Genomic DNA, 27,755 nt, shown 5'->3' with positions numbered 1-27,755 from the left:
GCTGATTTACTTGTCCGGTTTGACCCACAAATTTGACCCCCCCCCCCATCTTTAGAGAGAGAAGAAAGAATAGGTTCACTGTAAGAGCTCAGTCAGACAGGATGTCAGTTACATTGTTGCTGGAGCTAAACAATCCGAGCAGGATTTCCTTTGATTTAATGGTCACCCAGCGTGCAGAAGTGTGTCGACAGTATCTGTGTGATGCAAGGGCCCACTTGCTGCTGTGTTAAACACAACTGCTAGCCGACACTGACACTGTCCTGAAGTTACTGGAGAGAATAACCAGGGGAGCATCAGCTGACTTCCCGTCTCCAATCAGATAAGCTGTGATGTAAGTGTTTAGCAGCTGCTAAGATCAGATTTAGCGTGGAGAGCTCTTGAGGCAGTGCAGCATGGCTATACTGTTGTGGGGAGGAATGAGAGGACCCAGACACTAGCATGGATGAGTCGAGCATTCTGAGGCGCAGAGGGCTACAGGTAGGAAACAGATCAGCCCACATTGTTCTCGTTTTACTGTGCGCTTGTCTTCTTTCAGGAGCTCAGTGCAGCGAGGGGGTGGGTTGTGTGAATAGATTTCAGTCAGGACTTTTAAACCTTTATGTTAACACTTGCTGGTTCAGATGTGGTATGAAATGTGTACTTCTAAGTGTGTGTGTGGGGACAGTGGCAAATGTTCCTGCACATTGAAGTCATTTTATAATTTTATAGTTTGTATGTTTATTGGAGGGATTACAGAGAAAACAAGAGCCATATACTGTACATTTGTAGCTATAATGCTTTTCATTACATGAAATGACTTAAGTTTTTCATATGTAGCAAACTTAAAATCTACTGTCTTTTTTTCTGACTCTGAGAGACTGAGTAATATGCACTGCCTGTAGATACTGTACACTTTCTTTTAATGATTCTTTAAGCCTTTTCAGTGAAAGTATTGATGCTGGAATGTTGTTTTTCAAAAACATTTTAATTATTTGGCTGCCTTAGAAAACATTTGTATGACATTTGGAATAAATGTAAATAAACTAAAGGTGCCTTTGTCTCAGTGTTGAAAGGGTTTCTTTTGTGATTGGAGATATAAGTATCGGTTGTTACATGGTTGTCATTGTTAAGATATCACAGCTCTGTCAGAAGTTTGCATTCATTTTCCGAGCCAGTATTGAATATGCACGTTTCACAGCACCCAGGTCACTATTAATAATACATCATTCAGTTATTTTTCCACTTTTGCTTTTCTTTGATAGTGTACATTTTTTGGGCAGATTATGCTTAGCACAAGCTGCATTTTAAACAGATCCTAACAAGTTTAAAGCAGGATTAGCAGTTACAGCTGTTAAGGTGTAGAATTTCTAAATTATGAATGGGATGTTTATCCTTGTTATGGTTGAAGGAGGGAATCCTGTTTGGTTCTAGAAGTTAAATGCTAGCCATTTTCTTTAAATGTTATTTTGTAACTAAACATACTTTTTTCTTTTGTGACCGAATCAAGAGGATTGTAACTACAATCTTATAGCATCTAAAATTGAAAGGTAATTCAGAAGGTCAAGCAGTGGCAAATATACAGTATATTATAAAGGAGTAGTTTGTGGGAGGGGGGTAGAGAATGCATATTCATTAAATTAGATTTTTACATTTAGAAATTGATTTTGAAATCCCCCAATTCATTTTCTGTGTCCTAAAAATTTGAAAGGAACTATAAGGTAAACAGTGCTATTTAGGTTTTGAAGAACGTTTCCTTTCCTTTCTACTTTTAATTCAGTTATTAAAAATGCTTATGACAAGTCAGATAACTTCCCACAGAGTCACTTTTTTATTTTTTAACTTGAAGGTCATTTTTTCACACAATTAAATTAGGAGATATGTTTTGCTTTTCAAAATGCTCTTTATCCCTTATAGGGCATTTAACCATGCTAGCCATTAAAGTTGAACAGAACTAGCACATTCATTTATCAGGTGCTACCAACTGGTAATTTTATTAAAAGGAGCTAATTACTCCTCTTTGTTGTACATGCTAATTTCAAACAAATTAACTTCTTAAGTTCATTGTCTTCAGAAGAACAGTTGCAACCGAATTGCCCTGTGTAGAAGGCAAGCAGTTCATGAAGCCTGATGGTTTAATGAATTAATATTCTCAGTGTTTCCTGGGTAGAAGGAGTGTTGTCGCCAGCATACCCTAGGAACTGCACGGGGAAACTCGTCTGGCAGGGGACCTCCTGAGCGAAAGAAACGGTCAAGACACTCACACAAGAGCAGGATGAGCTCTGTGGCAATCTCTTTGAAACCAAGTCCTGCTGCTAGCCCATTACGACTGGGATATCCCAAGTGGCAGCACACAATAGGGTAGGAAGGGATTATTCTACTGGAGCTCTCTGAGCTCTTGGCTACACGGTGACCCCGGAGCTGGAAGAAAGGCGGCGCTGTAGTTGAGCCTCTCCTCCAGTGGGCACTAAGGCTTAAGCACAGGGCTGTGTTGCTGATGGGCTTGAAGTTGGGTGGATTGGGAGAAGCCTGCATCCACTCCCTCTTTCTCCCCTGTGTGCGGTCGCAGGGTTCATAGCATGTAAGCCAAGCTGTGAGAAACTCGCAATTGGCTATTTGAAATCAGGGCAGGTATAAAAAAAAACTGAAGATACTAAATTAATGAAAAAAATGAAAATGTCAAGCAACACTTAGAATCCCCTGATCCAAAGTTAATAGGAAATAGGTGGTGCAAACCAGGGGACATACAGTATCTTAGCTGTTTTAATAAACAGCTCCTTGGGCACTTCACCCAAGGAGGTGGGACAAGGTGGAGAAATTTCTAAAGAAGAAGAAATTATTTCATAGTTTAGAAAGAAAAGTCTGTTAATGACATTGATTTGGAAGGGTTGTGCTGCTTCGTAGAATGTAAACTGGTGAGTTGCCAGGTATTCTGGTGTGTCTTAAACTGTGTGTATTCATATTTACAACCACCCAGTATTAATCCCACTATTTTACTGTCTCCCTTTTACAGTCATTTCTCAGACATTTTAACTGTGTAGTTTGGAAAGACAGACTGAAACTTGCCTGCTTTACCTTGCCATGGTGACCCTCATTGACAGGGCTCCTGCCGAAGTCAAGTTAATAAGAGGCCACACCAGCTGTGCACATGTCCTTAGAGGTCAGGTTGCTTAGAAATGACTTCAGTGTAGGCATATGTATGGAGAAAAAGAGAAGAAAGCTACTGTTGGTGTGATTTTATTGCAGCTCAGAAATTAAAATGCTCTGTGGCATTTTGCAAATTGTTTTTAAATTTTGAATTGCAGTCCCTGAAACAGAATTGAGCTTTTTTAGATTTTTTTGTGAAATCATAAACATAATCCTCTGTTCACCATCACCCGAATCTCCTCATAAAAAGCAATGAAGATTATCCTAGTTAAACTAGAACTGGCATGCTATGTCAGCAATTGTTTTCACTTTTCATGGAAAACATAACTCGTTAGATATTATCATGAAAATAGACAGACTTCACCAACTATTGACCTGCTGTTTGATGCTCTTCTGTATTCCTGAGATTAATGCCTGTCATTTAAAATGTGCTTTTAATTTTAGATCTTGGGCCCAATGTACACTTAACTGCCCCTGTTAGTCTACTGTATTTTACTGTATTTTACATATATTTTCATATGCTCTGAAAAAGTGCTGATTTGTGGTCAACAAACTTTTTTTTGTGTGCCAATTTTTGTCTGCTGTTACAGTTTTTGTTGTCTGCTGTAACAGCGTGAATGGGACCGAAAAGAATTACATTCCTGCTCCCATCAAAACAATGTTGCTCTCTGGAAACGTGGACCTTGGTGAACTTTGATTGCAGGTTGTGCGTTTTCTCCTTTGCACTTGTGCGCTGCCCTATGAAAATGAGACAATGATCATCAGAATCTTAAGAAAATGCCTCCCTTACCGGTATCATTGGAAATGTCATTAATTTGTGAGAGCTGTAGTCATGCAGAGGTGCCTAACAGGACTGATTAGCCATACTAAAAGAGGGCATCATAGAAGACTATTGCAATAACCAAATCTGATGATCAGAATCAATGGAACATTGTACACAGTTACCTAGATCAGTGTCAGTTATAAGAACCTAGGAAAGGTTACAAAGGAGAGGAGGCCATTTAGCCCATGAATGAATGAATGAATGAATGAATGGACCCGTATGAAGGAAATTGTTCCATAGCGAATTCCCTTTCTTTCCCCCATGCCAAACCAGCAGATCTCACATGCAAACATACCCTCTCCAGGTTCAAGCTCACAATCACATATTTCTTGCTTTGCATGGGTTGTCAGGGTTGTCACATCCTTTACCATTTCATTCTCTGAGGTAATGAGATTTAGAAGAGAAGATGTGAGGATCGTTTCTACAAACTTTTTCCATCTCATCATCATATCGGTTAATTGGTTGCTTTTACATGATAAGGTTGATATTGTTGCATTTCTAAAGTGCTTTCTTATACTTTATTTTGACTGATAAGATCAAGTAGCTGGTAGTAACACTGTATGGCTCTTCTTGTCAACAACTTGTGGTATAGATTATGCAGTGAAGTTAGGATGGAGATTTAAAGCTTGCTTGACAGTTGCATGAGCTAAAATTGACAGTGTTACCTTTTACTATAACCAGATGCATTGCACATACTGTACAGGAGAAGAGAGCTTGGTGAAGCGGAAGTCTTTGATTATTAATGCTTTACAGTGTTGAATTAAACAGCTGTGCTGTGGAGGAAGCTGTGGTTATTTTTGCAAGCAGGGCAAGAGTAACCCAGTCACTGTATCGTTCAGCACTGCTGAAATTAGAACTCTGACCTTCACTTAGATAAGGCTGTAGAAACATTTGGGATATTTAGGATATAATCCAGCATAGACCCTCATATTACTGACTAAAGATGTTGGCACATCAAATTCTTGTTTTAGAATTTAGTGCAATTTGTACAGTACTACAAGGTTTATTACCTGTTGTTTAGTTTTCCACAGATCTGTTCTTTTGCCTCAATGTTTTTGGTAACATGAGATTTTGTTTATCAGAGTCTGAAATATTTTAATAAGCACTAAGACAGAAGATTCTAACAGTGGGAGAAAAAATTCCTGATCTTAAAGATGCATGGGGATTTAATCAAATGCTTTCATTACTGCAGTTATTTCACTGTGGCTAAAACCTGTAGCATACACACTCACTTCAAGAAAGAAAAGTTAATTTGCATTCATTGCTTTGCCTTTAAAGTTGTCCTTTCTTTTGAAATCAGTGGCATTTCCTGTACAACTGGCATAGCTCCACATCAGACACACTCTGGAGAGTCTCCAGCATTAAGGATTAGTATTAACCTAGCCATTAGATCCAGTACTTTTTTGCTGAAGCTTAATTATTATAAATAGATTGTTGCATGATATAAGATGTATAATTAAAGTTTCAGAAATAAGCACACTAGAATTCTCAAGTGGCTTACTGTTACATTTATGGGCAGCATAGAACATGTTTTCATTGATGTTCTAAACAGGAAAATGAAAATGTAATTGAATTTGATTTATTGTTCTAATAGCTTTTTAGAATATGCTATTGACATTTTAAGTCTTGTTTTAGCAGAGGCAACTGTGTAAAAATACCCTCATTTTGTGGCACATTTATATCAATTTCATTACTTGCAACTGTAATAATGTATTGACAAATGTATTTTCTGTTATAACAGATATTAAAAAAAATAGCTGTGGCAAAAGTAATTTCTTAATTATGGTGCCTACATGGGTGTTTCATTTTGATACTAAATAGAGGCTGATGAGTTATGAGGTAATTTGTGGTGGCATTGACTTATGCCTGCATAGTTGTTTTTTTCTGTATCGTTAGTTCCTCTTACTAAGAAAAAGACACGAGAGAATTTTTATAGAGGGCAGGTAACTTTTCTTATAGGAGCATTGCTTCCAAAATGATGAATATTCTCTAAAACAGACCGTTACAAAAAAAAATTGTACTTAATAGTGCTCTTATAATATTCTAATCAGAGGAAAACTGCCATTAATCAGCGAGGTGAGCAACAACTAGATCTCTGGATATTTTCTGTAGTCCCCATGCCTCCGTTCAACAGTTTGTCTGAAAATCTATAGCAGGACTGCTGTGTGTAACCAAGAGCTGGAGTACACCATGCCTACAGAGACAGTTCAGGAACTCCTCTGGCTAATGGAGTTGCAGTTTTGATGGTAATTGGATGGGTTTTAAGACATCTGGCAGAAATGGCACATGCAGTGCAAAACTAAAGTAAATCAAAGCCATCTTGGGAATTCACTGCTTTCATATCCCCCGTTTCTCCTCTTTTTTTAAAGACGTGACAAGTTCTGCCCTGTCTGAAGTGTTAAAGAAATTTACTGAGGAATAAATCCAATTGCTATGTACATAAATACATTCTGGAAGAAGAAAACACAGGAGTTTCAGTATTGTTCTGCAGGGATGTATAGTACAGTATATGCAAAAAGTGTCTAGCTGCCCTTACCTGTACTCTGGAGGGATTGTTTGCCTAATGCAGCAGACTTTGGTATCAGGCTGTTAGACTGGCATAATCAGATTGAAATGCATGAGATAAAGGGGCTTTAGGCAGGAGTTAAAATCCTGTGAGTGGGAATATAAATTAATTTAAGTTTATGAATAAAGCAAAGCCTAATTAAAGTAACAGAATTGGGAGAAACGAAGCACGCACTCTCAAGTATTTTACATTTTAGAGCTAGAAGTATGACAGATGCATACTGTACACATGCGTACCACAGCATTTCTTTTCACTGAAGTAATGAGGATACCCTTTTAAGATAAAATGGTGGGAGGTACAATGATAAAAATCACTTATACAGAGTATTGAAGAGGTCTATTCAGTTGCATTTCAGATAAGAAAAATCTTACATTTTTAAATTAATTTTGACAATTATTAGTGACTTGTCTTAAAATGAAAGATTTTTGTTCGCCACAAATGAAAGATTAGTCTTAATTTCTGTAACAGTTTAACAGAGATACTGTATAGTATATTGTCAAAAGGTTTGGATAAGCTTGTAAAAACACCGTCCTTTTTAAAAGATTTTCCCATATTGTTTTAATTTGTTCTGTAGAGAAGTACAGTATGTGCAGAAGTGTCTAGATGCTCTTACTTGTTACTCCTGAGAGACTATTTGCCTGTGCAGAAGACTTTGGTATCAGACTCTTACCACTATCATTAGTCCTTCTGTTTGGTCTAACAGTTGCACGCCATGCCACACAGCATGATACTGTGCTGAATATAAACAAACCCCACCCCTTTACATTTTAAAGTTTGTTGTAGAAGAGAAATAGCTTATTGAAGGTACATACACTATCTCCTGAGCTTAAGTTATTGTTAAATCTTTCTCCTTTATTGCTTCCTTACAGGCATTAGTATATCACACTGAATATTGAAACCTAAAAGCCCAAAGGGAAACCAGTTTAATAACTCCAGTGAATATCTTAATACACGTAAGAGCTGATCCTTTAAGAATATTATATGAAAAAAGCAACAGTTGTAAACTTTTTTTTTAACGCAGGGAGACGTTTTTGCCTACTGCTTTGGAAAGAGAATATTCACTGAGATTTCCCATTCTTTTTTAATACAGCTGTGGTGTATTGCTATGAAGTGTGTGTGTGGTAGTTCTTCCAGAGACTAGTTGTATCAAATAGAGTAGAAGAGAGAATGCTAAGATTTAGTGGCATGCAGGGTCAAAACCAATTTTAGTGTCAAAAGAAAATTGGGATGTAGTGCTCTCTCCTCTATACTCTTTGTGTGGGTTGTTATTGCCATTATTACAGTTCTCCCAAAAGGAGCCACTGATATAGATTTCCACTGTTGTACAGTATGTTATTGACTCAAAAGTTTATATTTCTAGAGCAGTTCATTATCCTTCTACATTTAACACACACCCAAGGGGAATTGGACACAAAGCCTTAGCAAATCAAGTTCATCCACCTTTAGACCTATACCAGATATAAAACAGTCCAACTGTCTTCCTGTAGCGTTGAGTGAATGTTGAGCCCTAACTATCGAGAACATTATGAATCGCCATTGTATTTGGTGCAAAATTGTACAGCTTTGCTTTCTAGGTACAGTACCTAGGTTAGCCATTACAAGTGGTTTGGCTGGTGCCATTCTTAAAAATATGGTGTGATGTAAATGACACTTTCACATGGTGAAATGGAGTACATCTCAGGAAAATGTATATACTGTTTTCCTTATGTCCTAATTGAAATTGTATGTGTTGCTGTTCATACTTTTTAATCTGGAGGCAATTTGTAATCAGTGTTATATTAATATTAAAAAAATCAAGTTGAGATGCATGGTGAATTTGATCTACTTCACTAATATTGATTTTTAATGGGAAAACCTGAGAGAAATACTTGTAGAACTCAGAATTTAAATGCAAAATACTAAAAGCTAGAATGTTTCACCTTCCTACGGTATACAATATTATCCTACAGTACATTTTTTAGGTTTATTTTCCATTAATGTTAAGTTAACCTAAATTTGATATATGTAATACTGTACAGTATATCAAAAGTGCAGTAGTTAGAGCGATGTCTTCCAAAGTATGAAATGTTTTAAGACAGTAATGGAAGATTTGATTTTGAATGACTGAAATTGATTTTGAAAAAAATGATTTTTGAAAATTGTTTTTAAATAGATGCTGTTGTAAAAAGGCAAAAATGTGCATCATCTCATACATTTAATACTGACGTTTATATACTGCATTCTATAATTTCTCAATATATTTAGTGTTTCCAATTCAAATGGGTATTTTGATTTTTGTTGTAAGGAATGCCACTCTCAGCTAAAATCCAACAATCTGTAGATAGTCAACTGAAATAAAACATTATCAGGGTCCTTTAAAGTATGTCTAATTTTGGATCAAATTAATCTTTATGACACTTAAAAATCAAATCAGTTCACTTGTTTTCTTCCTGTGAGAGTTATTTTTCTGCTCATTTAGGTTTCCATTTTGTTCTTCGGCTATATATTTTCTTTTACTCTTGCTTCGAGGAGGATAAATGACCTGCCTGGAAATCAAATAGCTACACCTGGCTTTTAGAAATGTGGAGCATAAGCACTGATAGGGAAGGAACTCCTGCCGAAGAATCCATTGTTGCGAGTAAAAATAAGGATTAATCATCCTGGGATTCTGTAAGTGGCTCATTGATATATATGTCACAGACAGTAACGTTTCATCAGGTGAAATGTTAAACTGGTGGCATATTGTATCAAAGAACCGTCTCCACAGTAATAGTGCGGTTTACCATAGAGATCACCTTATCCTCCGTAGAAAATACAAAAATCAATACAAGAGTGCTTGTGTCTGGCATCCTAAATTTGTTTTCTGTTTTTTTTTTCTGTGTGAATACAGTTGGAGTTTTTTACATGTATTACAATAGACAAGGAATACATTGCATTTCACTCTCAGTTTCAAAGCAGATACAGTGTGAATGACTTCAAACTGAATTGTCCCCCTCAGTTCCTTATTTTAACCCCTCAATTTAATATTTTGTTTAAGTTTCTCATAAACTGTTGAAATTGACTTGTTTTAACAAAAATAGAAGTGAAAAATATGGACCTAAAATATACTGTATAGTTCAGGTGGGTAGCTGCAAAGGAACAAGTAATAGGTTTATTTCATGCTGAAAAGAGAAGAAAGAAAATACAAGCCTTCCTTGTGGAGCCTTCCTCACACCCGAAGAAGGCTCCATGGCCGAAACGTTGTGTTTTCTTTCTTTTCTTTTCAACATGGAATAAACATATTACTTGTTACTCTGCAGCCTAAAATATATATATATATGCATGCAGATATGAAAATTCATAAATATAGGTTGCATTTTGTTCAAATATTAAGATGGCACTTGATTTCTGTTTCAGCTATCTGGTATGAATATTTAACCAATTTGATCTTCTGAGGTCATCAGGACAGCAGTTTTAAGATCTAACATTGAAAAACTATTTTCTATTTGACTGGTTGCTTAGTGTCCTTAAATGTTTCAGGGATTTTATAATTTATGTTCTAAATTGATTTTTTGTGTGGATAATGGTATTGCAGTTTTGAAAGTTAAAGTATTTTTTATGTTGAGTTTTATCATCTGCTGTATATTCCCATCATTCCAGATGTTTGCACTCATAAATTAACAAATTAGCAAAACATCTTGTTCATGTCTTTACCTTTAAATGTTAAAAAGACAGCACAGCAACAAACACTTCACTGAGGAATGCCCTTTTTTGGTTAAAACATTTTTTTCTCCCTTTAATCTCCGCAAATAAACATTTGAACGGGACATTTTGCTAGTTTGTTCTGTGCGCATGTGCATTTGGAATGAGGCTGATATGAGAATATGAGAATGTTGTGAAGGTAAAACTTCAGTTTTTAATGTTTGTGAGGGAATGCGATTTATGTTATGCACTATGAATAAAACAAACAAAAGGAAGATGTCTCATGGATAAAGGTTTTCCCCCACATTATGACAATCCTGAATATATAACTATATGGATAAAAATTGTTTAAGTAAAAAAAAAAATAGAAAAAAGAAAGTTGGGTTTTGACAAAGAATTTACAGTAAGTCGCATACAGTAGTAGTGTAGTGGGATGGGTCTCACAGAAAAGCTAAGATAGGAAAAGATATACCATCATAAATACACCATGGGTAATGTTTAGCTCAATGGATAATCATAGAATGGCACAGTCTTAACATTGTGCACAGTAGCTGCCAATTGCTGCCTATAGCAAGGATAATTCATGATTCACTTTCTTTTGACAATTTGCACATAAGACGATTGTGAAGAATGAAAGATTTTGGTTTTCCAAGCAGGAAAAGAATAAAAACGTGATGAAAGAATTCTTACTTTTTTGTATCTATCATACTGTAAATGCACATACTGTATACACACTACTGTACACGTGTATATCAACAAGTTTTCCAGGAACAAGGAGTCGAATTCCCCAGGAAATTGAGATTCTTCCACACTGTTGAGACGGTTAATAAACTTTCATATAAAACAGCTTTTTTATGCTGCTCCTTCCTTTCCTACTTGCATTTCAGTAAAATTGTGTCCCTGTAATTTTGACTGGCTACCATGTATAAAGAAAATCAAGATATTCGGTGCCAGAAGAAGTTCAGTGAAGCATTTCCAATGCTTCCCTAGAATGGTTTCTAACTGGAAAACGATGTCTAAAGCTTTGAAAAACAGGACATGAAGAATTCAGAAGTACCATGCATGTGTGCTCCTGTAATGTATCGATTTTCTATTTCCCATCAGCAGATAAAATAAAAATTGTTCTTTCGGTCTGTGTGTAGTTGAAATAATAGGACACTGTGGGAGAGAATAGAAATATAGTTGAGTACATTTCTGATAATTTTCTTTTGCCTTTAAGGCTGTGAACTCTTTACAAGACAGTACCCATACACTGCTTTGGCTCTGCTGTGAACCGGGGCTAAGAGACATTAGACAGATCGAGATCATTCCGAAGAGTAGCCAGCGATAAATTATTCATTTCACAGGTGCTACCCACGGCTGAATAAATCTTCGGATACTGAGGACAGTGGTTCTCTGAACATATCCTTCTTAATACACAAACAACAATGGAAGAAGCAAAGCAGAATCTTTCATTTCATGTGCAATATTGCCCTGTCTGTTATAAATTGCAAAAAGGTCATGTTTTAGTCAAGGTTACATTTTGGGTTTCTGAGGTGTGCCTATGTTTGTTGTCACTGAATTTGTCTTCTTTTTACCCAATATAGCAAGAAAACCTCTGGGGTGGATAAAAGGCTTTTGTTTTGAATAGTCTGTTAATTGTGTGACCCACACCATGACTTCAAAGGTTATCACTAAAGGGAAGCCTTATAAGTGATGCAGATGCTGAAGTGTTTGTTTTTCGGATTAACTTTTATTATTTTTGAAACTGCTTGTACTCATCTAGCTGAGGAGGCCCCTGGTTCCCATTTCTTTAGGCTCTGAGTGAATAGCGTAGGGAGCAGGGGGCATAATTTGTACCAGAAGGTCACAGGTTTAAAACCTGCCAGGGGATAGTCTGAACATACATCATTCACCAGAGCCCCCACACTCTACACACGCTTAGGGCACGGTGCCGATAATAGGGTTACTGCAGTCTCCAAGGATGCAATGAAACGTCAGGATCCCATCTGCTTTGTGCAGGTTAAAGGGCCAATTACTCCCACTGACTTATTTTTCTCCTCTGCAACATTTTTTTAATCTCCAATTCAGTTTATTTACTAAATATCTTCAAATAATAGCAAAAATCAGCAAGTACAGGAGGTGTTTTGGGGTTTGACAAAATTTGTGACATACTGTTTGGTAAGCACAGTTGGCTTGTAACCATTGAAGAAGAGCTTTGTTCATTGTCAACCAGCTCAAACCAATTTAAACTGCCAACCCGTCTTTATTTAATGCTTCGTACTTGCTATTAATTCTACTACTATTGCACCGACAGCATAATAAGCCATAACCAGGATGGTTAGACTTTCTGGGAGCATGCATTCATAGGAATAAGAACAGGGAAGAAAAGAAAATAGGAATCAAACATTTTGTTGTTGTCCGTATCAGTTAAAAGACTTTTATAAATCTTTGCTGGAGCCCATTGATGTAGCCATTTAGGGAGTAAAGTAATGGCTTTCAGAATAAAACAAAAGGAAGATGTCTTGTGTATGAAGGCTTTTCCCCCCCCACAGGATTCCCACATTCACTCAATGTAAAAAGTAATTTGAAAAAGAAGGACATTTGACAATGACTCTGCTCTGCTGAAGATGATGCAAATAAAATCATTAGTGTTGCATCTTTTCATTGTCAGCTTCAAGCCACACACTTTGGATTGCCTGTTTTGAAGAAATTTATTAGAGGTCCCATTGATGGGGCAGATAAAATGCATGTCTAGGCTTGGATTTACAGTCTATAAATCCCACATCACATGTTATGAAGATCACATGTGGTATTGATCTTGGTGCCTTCGCTCAATCCTTCATTGAGACTCACTTCACTGCCCGATTAGAATTATATATGTACCTTTATTTAACCAGACAAGTCCATTTGCAATGAATACCTACTATACAATTACAAGTGCGCATTTATACAGCAGGGTGTTTTACTGGAGTAGTCTGAGTAAAGTACCTTGTTCAAGGGTATAAGAGAGGTACCGCACCTGGGATTTGAACCCATAGCTTTACCGTTACAGCTCCAGAGCCTTAACCACTGCTGCCCTTAGCGGCTGACACAGTCGGAGAGTTTTTTTTTCCCCCCATCTGTCACAGAGAAATGATTACATTTCAGGAAGAATAAACACCCATGTTTTTTCCAGTTACTTAAACATCTTTATGCGGTTTATGCATATAGGGACAGAAAAAGATGTATTCATAGCGCTTACTATCCCTACAAATATTAAAAACTGAATAAACAACGTTTTAACTCATGAATGCCATTGCATAAATTGACTTTTACAATGATGTCATTCTTTTGTGGCATAAATATTGCCATAACCTTACTCTATTAGGCAAGACACCTCTTAGTTAAGACCAGATGATTGGCTGCGTGTGTTTGCTTGTTTTGGATGTGTGGTCCATCTTGAGCACAGAAGTCACTGTCAATATCCCTCTCTAATGGTATAATCCATGAATTACAGTTTCTGTACAGTATGTTTTAGGCTTACTGTATGTCTAATACCTGTACATTAAAAAAGGAAGCATTTAGAAAATTCTCCCCATGTAAATGAATGAAGAGGCAGTAGAAAAAAAAAGTTTCATTTCAAATGAATGTTCTCTACTGTTAATTTTGGTTAAAGAAATATGATGGTGCTGGGAATTTGTCAGTTTAAGATTAGATTTATATTTTGATCTTTAATGTAAGCATATCATTATTAAATTACACATCGTCAGTGTAATTAGACTTTAAAAAACAGTTCCTACTTCAGGGCATGTTAGGTGATCGTTAAAATGAAGGTGATAGTTAAAAAATATTTTTAAAGAGAATTTTACTCAAGTGCACTGTGTTGTTGCAGTTTGTGCTTTGTGATGAAAAGTGTAAATGTGAGAATGCAAATATCATCCACTGACATGTAGTGTGTTCCCTAAATGATCTTTGATCTTCTCTTGATCCCCTGATGATCCTGGAATGGAATTCTTGGGATTCTTCCATGAACAGACGTCTTTGGCAATCCTAATGCAAATTGTTAGTCATGGTGGTCTCTAGGGATGCTGTTTGGAAAAGCAGCCTTGTCTCTGATAGTTGCTCATGTGAAGCACAGTCCTTTGTGCTTCTTCTGTGAAGGACGGGCCATCTCTTCATGTTGCCAGTATTCATAATCTAATCTCAATTTAAATGGAAAGTACAAACTTTTAATATGTTATGCTTGTTGTAATAATTACTTAAGTAGAGGTTGCAGTGATTTGAACTATATGATTTTTTTAAAATATAGTACTTGAACAAGAATTTTAGGACACGTGAAGATTTACAGTAGGTTAGAATATATTTTTCAAAACTAATTTATAATAAAAATATATCTATTATTAAGTATAGTACTATATTTAGTATAATAACTTTATAATGATTCTAGTCTACTGTTAATCCATGAAAATTATTATACTTAGGCTGCATTGCATGACAATATCAGGTAGCTGCAGAAATAATTTTAAAATAACAGGAATGCAAAATGTGTTCTTGAACATTTCAGTTGTGCGAGATGTATTTAGTCTCTTGGGATTTAAGCTGTTTTTCTTTGATCTAAACTGGTTTGCTGGTGTTTTTTTAAAAGAAGTGATTCTATTTTTAAGCCTCACTGTACTTCAGCTCAAAAGACCTTTCAGTACGTTTGTCGCTGTTGCCTGAAAGTCTTAACTTCTCGCACAAGAAATGAGTTCCATTATTGTTTGTTTTTGCATTTGATATTTTCAATTTTTACATGTTCTTTTCAAAGGCAATAATTATTTTCTTACATATTTACAGAATTTTTTATTTTTGAGCTCTATATAATAATAAGGATGTCCCAGCGATAAGAGTAGAGTAGGTAATTGAAGATTTTACTTCTACTCAAATAGAAATAAAATATTTGAAAATAATAACATGATACCAAACCACATGTTTAGTGCACCTCTGGTTAAAGCTTGTGGACCACAATGTGCTTAGATTGAGAAAAAACATTGTACCTTGTTGCCATATCCTTGTTTAGGTGCTGTCATTATTATTAATGTATGTCATTGTAGTGATAAACATACAAGGAAATGACTGGCAGTTTGATTTCAGAGGGAGGTTTCTCATTTTCAGGGGAAGCATTGCTTTGCCTTTATCTTGTGTACGTCTATCCTGTTAATATAATGTTGCAGATTTTCATTTACATTTGTACATTAATATGTCTTTGACAGCGCACAACCGGCATCGCTTGGCTAGATAATCTGATTGAAAAGGCTTCCCCTGTATCTTTCTGATGTACAGTAGTTGTTTTCTGAATTCAGATTGTTGGTAGTGAACACTGGCACATACTATCACAGTGATTTATTTATACTTCAGTGATGTATTAAGGTATTTTCAGGGGCAAAGAAAAAACAGAATTAAAGTGTTCTGTATGAACAGCATAACAGTGTTCTGCCATTCTGGTTGTTGCTTTTGAAAGGTCTAAAATCAGGTGCAGATTTAAAATCTTCTCATTAGAAAATGAAATTAAACTTCAGTTTTAAGGTCTTTGGAATAGTACTCTGAATCATCACCGTTTGTTTTAAAGGGTAACTAAGAAACATTCTTATACATGGCCAAAACATTAGGCTTAAATGTTTTATTAAAACTCTTATTAAAACACATTAATTTAAGCTTTTTAGACCAAGGCCAGGCTGGTTTGTATTTTATCATATGGTTATCTTGTTTTAGACAGCTAAGCCTGGTGAGTGTCTGCTTGCTGCACATCGATTTAGAGCTAGATGTGTGGCAAAAAATCGGCCTTTGATGTTCCTTTATTCTTGTGAATATTTTAGATGAAGCGCGGCTCAGAGATGTCTCTTTACCTGAGTGGTAAAAATGAAGAAAGGATGGAGGATGATGGTTTTCAAAGGGATGCTGTGTTCTTTTTGGCAACTCAGCATTTTGCTAATTCATTCAAAGTACACTTCTTCCTCTTTAGATAGATAAGAAAACAAGAAATAAAGCAGAATTATTAATAAATCCTGCAGAGTGGGCCTTTTAACAGACATTGCTGCCTCTTTGATGACATGACTTGGGGCTTAGGGATTCTACCTTGGAGGTCATTTAGTGACACAAAGCAACTCTCATGGTGGAAATATGGCTGAAGCAGTGGCCACAGCAGCCCAGCCTTTACAGCAGGCTAGAAGCCAAAATCTACTATACAATACTGCAGAATATTTACACCCTGTAGAGGTTAGTCTCATAGAAGAAACAGCTGTCTTCTGAAAATAGTTTTCAAGCTTTCCTGCTGTTGTTTTGCTATAAAAATAAGCTGGAGAAACAACTACAGGAAAAGTGTTTTATAGCCTTTAAAATTGGTATAGACGCTGAAGTAGATATCTTTAATCTGGCAGCTTTTATTGATGTCTTTTGTCAATCCAGAGTAGTATTTTACATGAAAAACCCTGCAAATCTGCATACAATTGTCTGCATTGAATTCCACTGAGGTTTTGTCAATCATCGCCTTTAGATTAAATTCTGCTTTTATTTATGGAAAATGTGGAGTTTATGCCACACAAAAGTAATGAAAATCCACTTCTTATCTATCTTTATGGTATGCACTTCAATCTGAAACACATGCACTCAGAGTAGTAATAAAATTATTTCACTCAAGTTTATTTTTGCAAATTGAGGTGCCTTTCAGTATGTTGTCATGAACATCCTTTGCATACAGCCTTTGGTATCTCAGTGTAAACTACGAAATTGGTACACTTATACCGGATTTAAAATTTTTTAAAAATATGATGCAAAAATAGATGTGAAATACACCTTATTTCATATTATTTTTCTTTCCAGCTTTAAGATGTTTTTCAAAAACCCTTCTTTTAGTTTATGAATTGTTTTCCTTTGACATGCAGAGTTGGCAAGGCATAAAAATGACATGATTTGAGTTCCTGTCAAATGGATCTCCTTCACATTTGACTAATACAGTGATACCAGGGACTATGCATTTAATTTATATCTGTACACCCAAGCTGTAAATGTGCTCGACTGTGATATGTGTTTGGTTTCTTCAGTACACAGACTTCATATTTCATGCATTAACCTGCTATGATTTCTGGCTTAAACCAAAATGTTTTCCTATAACAGATTTTTTGGCTTTCAGTAAATTGAGTTTTATGTGACAGCAGAAGGGTTCTCTTTAATTTTGCCACCCCAGGAAGAACGTGGCTAAGTTTTGTTTTCTGAAAATGTGGAGTTTAGGAAAAATAGTCATTAAGCTTGTTAATTTCCCATGGTGACTTTGTGTTCCCATGCCTTGTATTTAGTTAATGCTTCATTTATAAGGACTGGAAACAACAAGACAGTGACCCTAACCACTAATGACTTTCTGTTGCAAAGATATGACAGCTTCAGTCTATATGCACTTGCTTCATCTTTGGGCCTCATTACTCATAGCATAGACACATGGATGATAAAGTACTTCATGGCTTTAGTCCATCTGCTAGACTCCTGTCAGTGGCAGCTTGCTCAGGTGATACAGTGTGACCCTGAATACACAAAGAGGGTGAATAACAGCCTACCACCGCTGAATAAAATCACTCTTTTCTCATTAGTTCATCCAATCTAAAAGGTAGATAACACAAAAAGCTATTTTTCTGGTGTCACGCAACTGTTCATCTACCTACGCTTGCTGTTTTAATTGGAAACACCTCCTGTAGTGCACACTTCATAAAGATTCAAGACGAGGACACGTACTGTAGAATATAAGGTTATATGTTAGGTTATATTCAGGAATATATTAGTTGATGTTGAGTTGGACAAAAGATCAGCGCTTAAAAAAAGCTTCCATTTTTTTATTAAATTGTAATAATAAATAAAATGTTGCTCAGGGTCCAGATTAAGTTTTCTTTTGTAATAGCAGAGTTACACCATTTTCTTTTTTGTAGTTGTTTTTTTCAGTGCGATCCAAATTGAAGTGTGGTTTACAGCTATATGTGAAACCTCTGACAGCCAAGAGGTTTGCTTCAGAAATGGGCCAAGATCCCTTAAAATGGTTTATGTTTATAGGGGATGTATTCCTGTTTGGTGTTCGTCATTTGTTTATGCAATGTGTAGCCATTATTGTGTTTCACTTGGGAAGGAGCCACACAAAACAAGCGTCATGGCTATGGAAGTGATGTTTTTGAACAAGCACAATAGTAGTGTTTTTCCCATTGTCAATCACTGGCAACACAGACAAATGATAGCTACAATAAATAGCATTAGTGATTGTGATCACAATAACGATTACAAGTCCCCATTTACAACAAGTGAATTTAGAGAATTCTAACATCCTAATTAATTTTGGATGTACAAAATGGCATACATAATTGCACAGTAAAGGATAATCTGAGCAATTGTACTAGGAACGCAACACAAAATGGCCATGCCTCTGTAACAGTGCCTTTCTGTGAACCTTCTATAAAAGTAGCTCATGATTTTCCTCCAGGAAGACAGCACTTCTCAGAGAAATTACATTGTACACCTAGTTAATTATTTGATATAAGCAGCACAAACACCATAGGTAACCAAAGAGCACTGCAGGTTGCACTGTGATTCCAATATGAGTTTTTTTGACGACATCTTCTGCTCTGGTAAATGGCAAGAAAAGTAAGTGTGTTGGCAACAGTGCAGTGTGACCCCAACACAACCAAGTTGAGGTTTGAATGGATTTTGTTTGTGAGAAGTGAGCTGCATCTAAACGTGTTCAATTGCAAGTGAACCTTGAATGGAGTCTTGCTCTTAGAGGGTTCCACAATGACACAGGTCTCTTAGATTGTAATCCTTTTTTTCAGTTTTACCATGGCTCTATTTTAATTTAACTGATTTTCAAAAGGCTGACTAAGGAAACTTAACTTGGGATTATAAAACCACACATCCAGGTACTGTCACTTTGTCCCATAGGCTCTGTTTGCTAACAAGTCAAGATTATTCTATTCATTTCAGAAAGTTCACTGTAATTGGATGAAATCACTAATAGTATTGTTTCTATTTTATATTCCACAATACAACTGAATATATCTCTTGAAGGTTACACTACAGACGGATATTCAGTTTTATAGTGTGTGAAAAATTCTCAAACTAATTTCCACACCAGATGCTGAAGAGGGCTTTTGGGACAGAATACTGCTGCTTTGGGAACTAGGTTTATAAATCCTTTTGGCCTGTTTGCTTAGAAAATGGAATTTTGAACGTCCCCAGTTTATATTAATCACACCACCTCAGTAAGTGCACAATCTGAAATGCAGTTAGTTTTCGTTATTGAATGCTGCCCCATTCCAGTGGAAACCAGCAGGTGGTGCCAGACATGAAGTTAATGGAAGAGGAGAGAGACCGAGAGCTGGGTATATACTTGGAAACCACTGACGGTACCAGCTGTTAACCCATTAACAGTATATAAGGGGCTCATGTATATAGTATCGATCAATATAATATTAAGTACTTTATTTGGATTTCCAGAAACATTTAATGTCAAATGATCATTTTCCAAACTATTTGCATTTTGGAAGGCAACTTTTTGTGATTATAGTTTATTGTATAAAGTTTTAAAGCAAAATACAAAAAGAAAACTGGAACGTAATATTTTGCTTCCCCACACAAAGCCCCCTTTGATCTGTTTCCTTTCAGTAAAACTTTTAATTTGACCATTTTAATTAAGCCATTTTTGGATTCACTATAAAATTGTTTAAATTGGGATTCTCTTTAGAATGAAGAGTTTTAAAACAAGTATTTTTTTTACGCAGATGAATTCAAAACCCCATTCCTTGTGGATGTAGGTCCCATATTCTATGTTTCTGTTCGATTTTTTTTATTAGGAACACCTTTTAGTAAAGGTTTTACTGAAGAGCTTAAATATCGCCCTCTATTGGGCTTACATTGGTATTATATGCAGTTATAATTGCAATTATTGATATTGCTGCTATTAATGGTGTAATACATCAAGTAAAAATTATTGGTAATGCTTAGAAAAAAAATCCCTCTTGGTGTGCTCTGAACAGCTGAAAGTGTATGATTGCACTGTATTTTTTATGTGGTAATTTTAAGACATAACTGCAGGTTTAACAGAAAAGTTTTTCAAGATTATCAAATCAACCTACTGAAATCAAATTAAAGCTATACTTAGTGTCAGTATAAAATTAATTTTGCGTAAACCTAAAGTTGTTAATTATACTTGTCAAACATTATACTTTCTCAATTGTAGATTGTATTTTTAAAGAGAGGTTCGAGTGGTGAGTTGCTTCAGTGTGCTCTGGGTGGAAACATACAAGTAATTGTTAATTCCAGACTGAAAGAGAGCAAAAACACAAAGCTTCAGGTGTGTCTGAAGAAGACTCAACAATCCACACACCAGTGTAATACAACCCCATACTTTACACAGTGAATGATAAACTGGCTATACCCTCGTGTAAAATATTTAAGGTCTAGCATTGCTATGAGGTCTGATAATTTTTCCTTTGACAAGGGTTGCACTTGTATCAAAGGAAGATATTACAACAAATGAATCTCACATTTAACCTTCAAAAAGTAATTCAGAATCAGAAAAAATTATTAAAATTATATTATAATAAAATAATTATTCATTAAAATATATTAGAATGGCTTTTTTAATACTTTTACCATAATAATAAAAATGTTTTTATTAAAACACAAAAAACAAAAAGTGGAAAGACTCTGTGTTCCGTGGTATCTTTTTATTTTAAATTAATTTTGAACATCCCCAAAGAGTCAGTGTTCTTGGCTCATTTTATTATCTAGTACTGCTAGCATTTTTTCATTATTAGCTGTGTTTATGTAGCGCCTTTTCATCCCAAACCTCAATTCATACTCCCCTCCAACACAGCATACTGTACATGCAAAACAGATTAGTGTCGATATCAACAAGCAGAAAATGCATGTTGTTTCCCAGAATTCCATGGTTGCTCTAATATGGACTCCAGCTGAGAAAAGTAGAAAAACCACAAACCAAAACCCACATGACACAGGAGTCAGGAAACTAAACTGGAAGAGATGGGGCTTACATGGGGTGAGGCAAAAGGTATCGCACAAGACGGGAGGAATTCATGGAGGCATATTGTTGCTGCTTTGTGTCCCACATGGATCCAGGGGGATAAATAGTCATCCCAAAGGTTCCCAAAGTGCTTTGTACATACAGGGACCCACTTTATCCATATATAAAGTGCAACTCAATCTGGGGATGATTTTTCATGCCCACAGGAGAATTTAGTCAGGAAACTGGGGTTCACTACCTTATCCTTTCAAACTCTTTTCTGCCAATCTTTTATTAAAAGTGAAGAAAAGCAGTGAAATCATTGGGGGCAGATCAGATCAACCTAAATGCCCTCCACAAATGTGGTTTTAAAGAAGGCTAAGAGTGTTGTGGAGTGTGTGGCACACCCCCTCCACTGTGAATGTACGCTGTCATCTGGGAGGGGCTTCTGTGCAGCTAGGTGTAACAGTAATAAAGAAATCTTTCACTCCCTCTGCAGTTTCCTTCTCAATGTAAAAGAACTCTTTTATCTCCTGTAACACTGTTGTACTTTGTTTGTGATGTTTGTTTTTGTTGCATTGGAGTGATGGGACTCTACCATAAAACAGATTTCGCCTAGGAGATGATAAAGCTTGAACTGAGTTGAAAAACAGTGTCATGGTATCTGGAAAGGCCAAGCAAACAGGACCTTGGTTTAAAATCCCATTTGAAGGTTGGTGCCTTGTACAGCACAGTGCCCCCGGTGACTATGCAGGGACTTTGATTTGGGAAATTCTGGTCCAGAGGGAAGAGAGCCAAACTGAGTCAACTAGAATCCCATCTACAGCACTCGGAGCAGAAACAGTGTTTTCTTTGGAGGACTCCCATTCCAGTACTGACCAATCTTGCTCAGCTTCTGAGATCCGACAAGATCCCACTACATGGTGGTAACCAATATGGTATTTATTTCTTTTTTTTCCCCCATAGCTCATAACTGTTTTAAAACAACCATACAGTTGAAAGACTGTGCATTTGGCTTGGACATTAGCCCCATGAAATTCCCAGGGATCAATACTAATTGTCACTTCAGTTTCTAATAAACATTTTAGCTCCTATTGATTGCTTTGAATTGGACCCCGTAACCGGCTGAAGGGCCACATGGCTTTCCCTTCCACAAAAGCCTCCCTCCCCACCAATCAATATTGAGAGTCTGCAGCAATTTAGTGTTTATAGATGGATGAATTACTGTGCATTTTATACCACTTCAGAGCCTACGTTTTCCTTTTTAATAGGTGGCCCTGCTTTTTATGCTCTAAAGACATTTTATCTAATTTCACAAAGGGGGAAAGACAGTCTTTTCAAGCACAAGTGCGAATGACCGCCGCAGACCCAATCCACCCCATATGGCTCCTCGCAGAAGCCTTCACACTCTTACACAGTTGTCGCATCTTCTTGTCTAAAAAAATTGCAGTCATGGCATCGTGAGGTAAAAGTATCTGTTATATAATCAGCCCTCTCCACACATTCAAAGCAAAAAAAAATCTAAAACAAAAAGATTGTTATAGCTTTGCTCCTCTTAGGTGACTGGGAAGCGTAACACTGGCAGATTTTAGAAGAAAATTGGCTTCAGACCTAAACCGGGGACAAAAATTTGGAGGAAAATGATCCTAAGCTCAAGGCCAAAGTTAGAGTGGAATAACTTAAGAACAAAGGAATTAAATGTCCTTGCGTGGGCTTGTCAAAGTCTTGCTGGGGATATGTGGAAAGAGCTGAAATCTGCTGTCCATGACCAAGAAAACCTGGTCAAATCTTCCAAGAAGAATACACACAAATTGCACCAAACTGGAGCACAAAGCTGGTAGAGACTTTCCCTAAAAAGTCTTACGGCTGTTATTGGTGCCAGTGATGTTGATACTCAAATATTGAGGTCCCTGGGCTAAAAGCTTACAAATTCAATGCTTGTATAAAGTTTGTCATTCGTTAAAATATGTAAGCTTTTACAGAACATTGTTTTTGCTGATTCAGAACAGAAGTTCCTCTATGTATTGCATTTAAATTGCTTTTTTTTGTTTAGCTCTTAAATTTACCGTACTGACATGTATGGTAGTTTATCTTACCCTTAGACATCATCAGTTGGAGCATTTAAGTTTTCAATAAAATGAATGGTTATGCGATAAAAATGAACTTTTATGTGATTTAGATAAAAAAAAACTTTGAATCCACTATGTGCTAAGTGTTTGACTTCTGTGTGCTTTATGCTTTCAAACCAGGATTTCTTCAGAAAGATCTAAAAGGAGAGGAAGCCTGAAAGATAAAAATTAATTGGAAAAATAAATATCAATAAAGTTTATCATACGATTTATCTTTTCAGAAGGACTTAAGTGTCACCATTTAGCCCACTCAATAGTACTTGCCCAAGTACTATTAAAAGGACCAATCATTTATGAAGGGAAATAGCTTTAATTAGGTTGAACTTCATGTGTCCTGGAGGGCCAGAAGTTTCTATGCTGTTTTCAGTCTTGTACTCAGACACCACACTCAGACTGTGAGTGTATCTGAGTGGATACTTGGTTCAGGCTTGACAGATTCCAGAACTGTGGGTCACTCAAATGTCATTCACTGCCTCCTCTGTGGTCTTGGCATGTATAATCGCAGTAGACAGAAAGTGAGGTGGCTCCAGCATAATGGAGGCATCTGAAACCAGGTGAAGTGGCAAGATTAACCCAGTGATGACTACAGATTAATCTTTTTTAGTTTCTTTTTTGGTCATATAAGTGATTTAAGATTAGTTTAACATCATACTCTTTTCTTTTCCTTTACAGAAGGAACTGAGCCTTCCAAGAAGAGGAAGTTTGTAAGTAACATGGCTTGTTTTCTGCCATTTTGTTCCACATTTGCTAATTTCCTGACTTGTTCTGTGTACAATATACTGCTGATAGATATATCACTCTACCTGTACTACCCCCTTGTTCTGTACATTTCACAAATACGGTTGCTCTTTTTAAATCAGAAAATGTATCATACAGTATTTTAATTTTTTAATCACTGTATTTTGTGAAGAGATATGTTTTTGCTTGGATCCTATTTTTATGGCTACCTGGCATATTCTTCATTAGACGTTTATGCAATTTGTGTTGGAGATCTCCAACGTTTGCTTTTGAATTTATAGCTGCAAACTACTTGCCTCATAGTTGTCACCATCCCAATGGCCTTACATTTCTTAATAATGAACCACTATAGTACAGAGTGGGAAACTCAGGTTTGAGTGGATTATTTTCTATCTATCCCATTAATTGCGGAGGTCGGTGTCCATTTGTCTTCAGTCTTTGAAGAGTTATTTGACCTTAACCATGATCTATGTACCTCCTTGTATGTCCCAGGGAAACAAGAAATCCTTAGAGGCGTCTGTATAGTTCAGAATGTTCAGTATAGTTCAGGATAGTAACAATGTTGCTGCACATTTTTTTTTGTTGAATTTTACTGTATATACTGTACTGTTGCGCAAGACTTAGAGATGTGAATAAATGTGACCCTTGTGCTTTCTGGAATTCAATTAATTGATAATATGACTTTGCTTTGTGAAATGCTATTATAACACTGAATAACTTTTCATGAAATATTTCGAACAAGTCGCATTATCCAATGTTTGTCATTGGTTGTAACTCTTTCTGATACTTGACATCCATCCGTCAACTGGGTAGCCTAACTTTTTGGGGATCATGCGTTTTAGAATTTATTTTTATTTTTATTTGTTGTATTAATGGATTTGTTTAAAACAAGTGCTGTACATTGGCAATTACAAGTATAATTATACTCACAGCAAACAAATACAGTACGTACTCTATTCAAGTACAGATGTTAATTGAAAATTGAAGGAAATTGTAAGGTAAGTATGGTTTCTTGTACAGTGGAAAAACAGAAATATTAAGGTTCTTTGTAAACTGTCATTTTAAACTGGGAATTATTTTCAAATTTAATGGACATTTTACTTTGGTAAAACAATGTCTGTTATCCTAAAATGGATAATTTTTAAGTTATAAGTGTTTGTATTTAGTGGATAACATTGAGCAAATGCTTTGAATCTGAAGTAAAAACCTTGTTGTTATTATAAAGGAGAGCTGCATTAGGCTCACTGAGCTGTATATAACTGTAAAGAAATTGCCATCTATCCATTTAGAGAAAGCAGTGGGTTTTCTTTTCATGATTGACTCAGGTGCACAATGTTGGATGCTCTTTGACTTACGCTAGCTCCTTCAAAGCTTAAAATTAAGCTGATTCATGGCACTCACCTGACCTGAAACCGATCAAGATCTGTCTAGGCTTGATTATGTTTGCTTTCCAAAGGCCAAATGGCATGTCCTTAAGAGTTTTAAGTTGATTCCTATAGTGAGAAGAAATAAAGAAATAAAATTCTCCTAGAATCACACTGTGCTTGGAATGCAGTGTGCTCAATGGGGTGCTATCCGTGACAGAAGTGGCTGTGATTGAATGTGTGCTTGACTACCCATTCTGGTGGTCTGGCGCTGGCTCACTCATGTGCAGGAGGGATTATAAACTGAGAATCAGCCTTGTAATGCCATTTGCAGTGCGGCGTTCCTCACACAAATCCATGTTTGGTATAAAATGAGAATAATGGGTACAACGTATCTGAAAAATAGTTTTCACAATTTGAGCTCATTATTTCCAAGGCCTAGTTTATGTCCCTGGAATGCTGAAGTCAATAATCTGTTTCTTTATTTTTACAATAAACAGCAGGATGATATTCTTGGAGCAATTAACTACTGAATGGGCTAAATGGATCTCTTGGCCACCTCTTGCTTGTAATCTTTATGTTCTTATGCAGTAGTCAGGGGATACAGTCAGCTTTACATGTAAGGTTTACCATTGCATTTATATCTTGATGTTGGGTAGCATTGTGAAGCCTTTGGTCTGATATTGCCTGTGGAAAGAAAATGCTTTAGGGAGTACATGTAGGACATGAAATGAGGGAACTGATAGGCTCCCGATGGTTTAGAATAAGCTATCAAGCCATGTTGTTGAAGAGGGCTGTTTGGGAGGTTCAGGAAATGTCTAGATGACCATTAGACCAGTAATCAAGCAAGCAAGATGGCCCAAAAGGCCTCCCCTTTGTAAATGATTCCCTGTGGACTAGGTAGTTTACTTACAGAGAGAGTGAGGCAAGTATACCAATCCCTCTTTTAACAAGCTTAATTTATTCCTTGAAGTGCTTGTAAGGTGAAAACTCATATAATTGAAATTCTTATTGATCCCTATGGTATAATTTCTGTTTGGTTCCTGAGCTTCTCAAACAAAAAAGTTTTCTCACACATCCAAACTTTACCTTAATACACACAGACTGTTAACTAAGTATAAAAACTAATATCCCCGGTTAATAATTCTAGTAACGTGCTTAAAGTCATTATCTGATGCATAAACAAGAGGTAGAAAATAACATTCACACTCACTTATGGTACAGTACTGTAGCTCCATCGTTAGAGTTGTTAACAAAAGCATAAACATTAGGTACTATTCTGTATTATATTAACTTAACACACACTTGTAATTTTTTTAATTTTTATTACACACAAATGTAATAAAAAATGTAAAGCAAATTACTTACCTGAGAAAAAACTAGAAAGGAAGAATCTCAGCAATGCTCTATGAGAGCCAAGCTCAGGGTGGGAAATGAAAATCTGCTAAGGTAGCATTTACTACATGACAGTTTGTATAGTGGTTTATAAACAGTTTCTATAGGGATTACTGTAGTGCCAAATCAACTTTGCCAGTTCAAAATGTAGCTTCAGAGTGCACTCCTTTTTTATGCCACTTCAAATTGTATTATTTATCAGTTCAACCATTTACCTCCAAAACAATAGGCTATTTCACAGCAGCACAAATACAGTCCAGTTTTCACATTGCTGCATCTGCATGAGGTTTCACTAGTGCACTTCATATAGTTTATTACACACTCTCACCATTGCTAACAAAGTATCCCATCGGCTTCAAAAGTGAGCATTTATTGCAAGATGCTTTAGGTACAGTAAGTATTGTTATAACATACTAATACAATTTATCCCTCTGGGATTTTAGATAGTCTGTTTGAAAGGTTATTTTAAAGATATGAGGTATGTTGATGCATCTCATTTAGCTTTTTTTCATTAACTAAAGCAAGCATCTGGAGTTGTGATGTAAATGTAGGCAATAGTTCTCAAGGGTCTGTTACTGTACTTTCTGTGGATGTCAAAATAGAATGTGTTTTCTGCTACTTGTAAATCCATTGACTAATAAAAATAAGTCTAAATTGTTTTGGAAACCTTTACCAGCAGCCATATCACCCTGCAACTCATAACTGGCAACCCACTGAAGCTAAGCGGGTGTGAGCCTGGTCAGTACCTGGATGGGAGACCTCCTGGGAAAAACTAAGGTTGCTGCTGGAAGAGGTGTTAGTGGGGCCAGCAGGGGGCGCTCACCCTGTGGTCCACGTAGGTCCTAATGCCCCAGTATAGTGATGGGGACACTATACTGTAAACAGGTGCCGTCCTTTGAGACGTAAAACCGAGGTTCTGATTCTGTGGTCATTAAAAATCCCAGGGCGTTTCTCGAAAAGAGTA

General features: G+C 36.3%; 1 protein-coding gene across 7 annotated transcripts in view; it reads left to right on the top strand.

Annotated features, from left to right (window-relative positions):
- Nucleotides 1–27,755, top strand: part of mast4 (microtubule associated serine/threonine kinase family member 4) — a 199,723-nt gene that overhangs the window by 70,855 nt on the left and 101,113 nt on the right. For 6 of the 7 annotated variants that reach the window (XM_088911334.1, XM_088911333.1, XM_088911341.1 and 3 more), the window contains one exon: nucleotides 23,967–23,998. In XM_088911334.1, the coding sequence (XP_088767460.1) occupies nucleotides 23,967–23,998 (32 nt within the window). Of the gene's footprint in view, nucleotides 1–411; nucleotides 478–23,966; nucleotides 23,999–27,755 lie in introns of those variants that run through there. The other variant, XM_088911337.1, reaches the window with a different exon arrangement.

Source organism: Atractosteus spatula, chromosome 3, assembly GCF_055471065.1.
Source record: "Atractosteus spatula isolate fAtrSpa1 chromosome 3, fAtrSpa1.hap1, whole genome shotgun sequence".
NCBI lineage: Eukaryota > Metazoa > Chordata > Actinopteri > Semionotiformes > Lepisosteidae > Atractosteus > Atractosteus spatula.
Note: the sequence above shows the minus strand (reverse complement) of the source record. Positions and strands in the feature narration are given on the sequence as shown.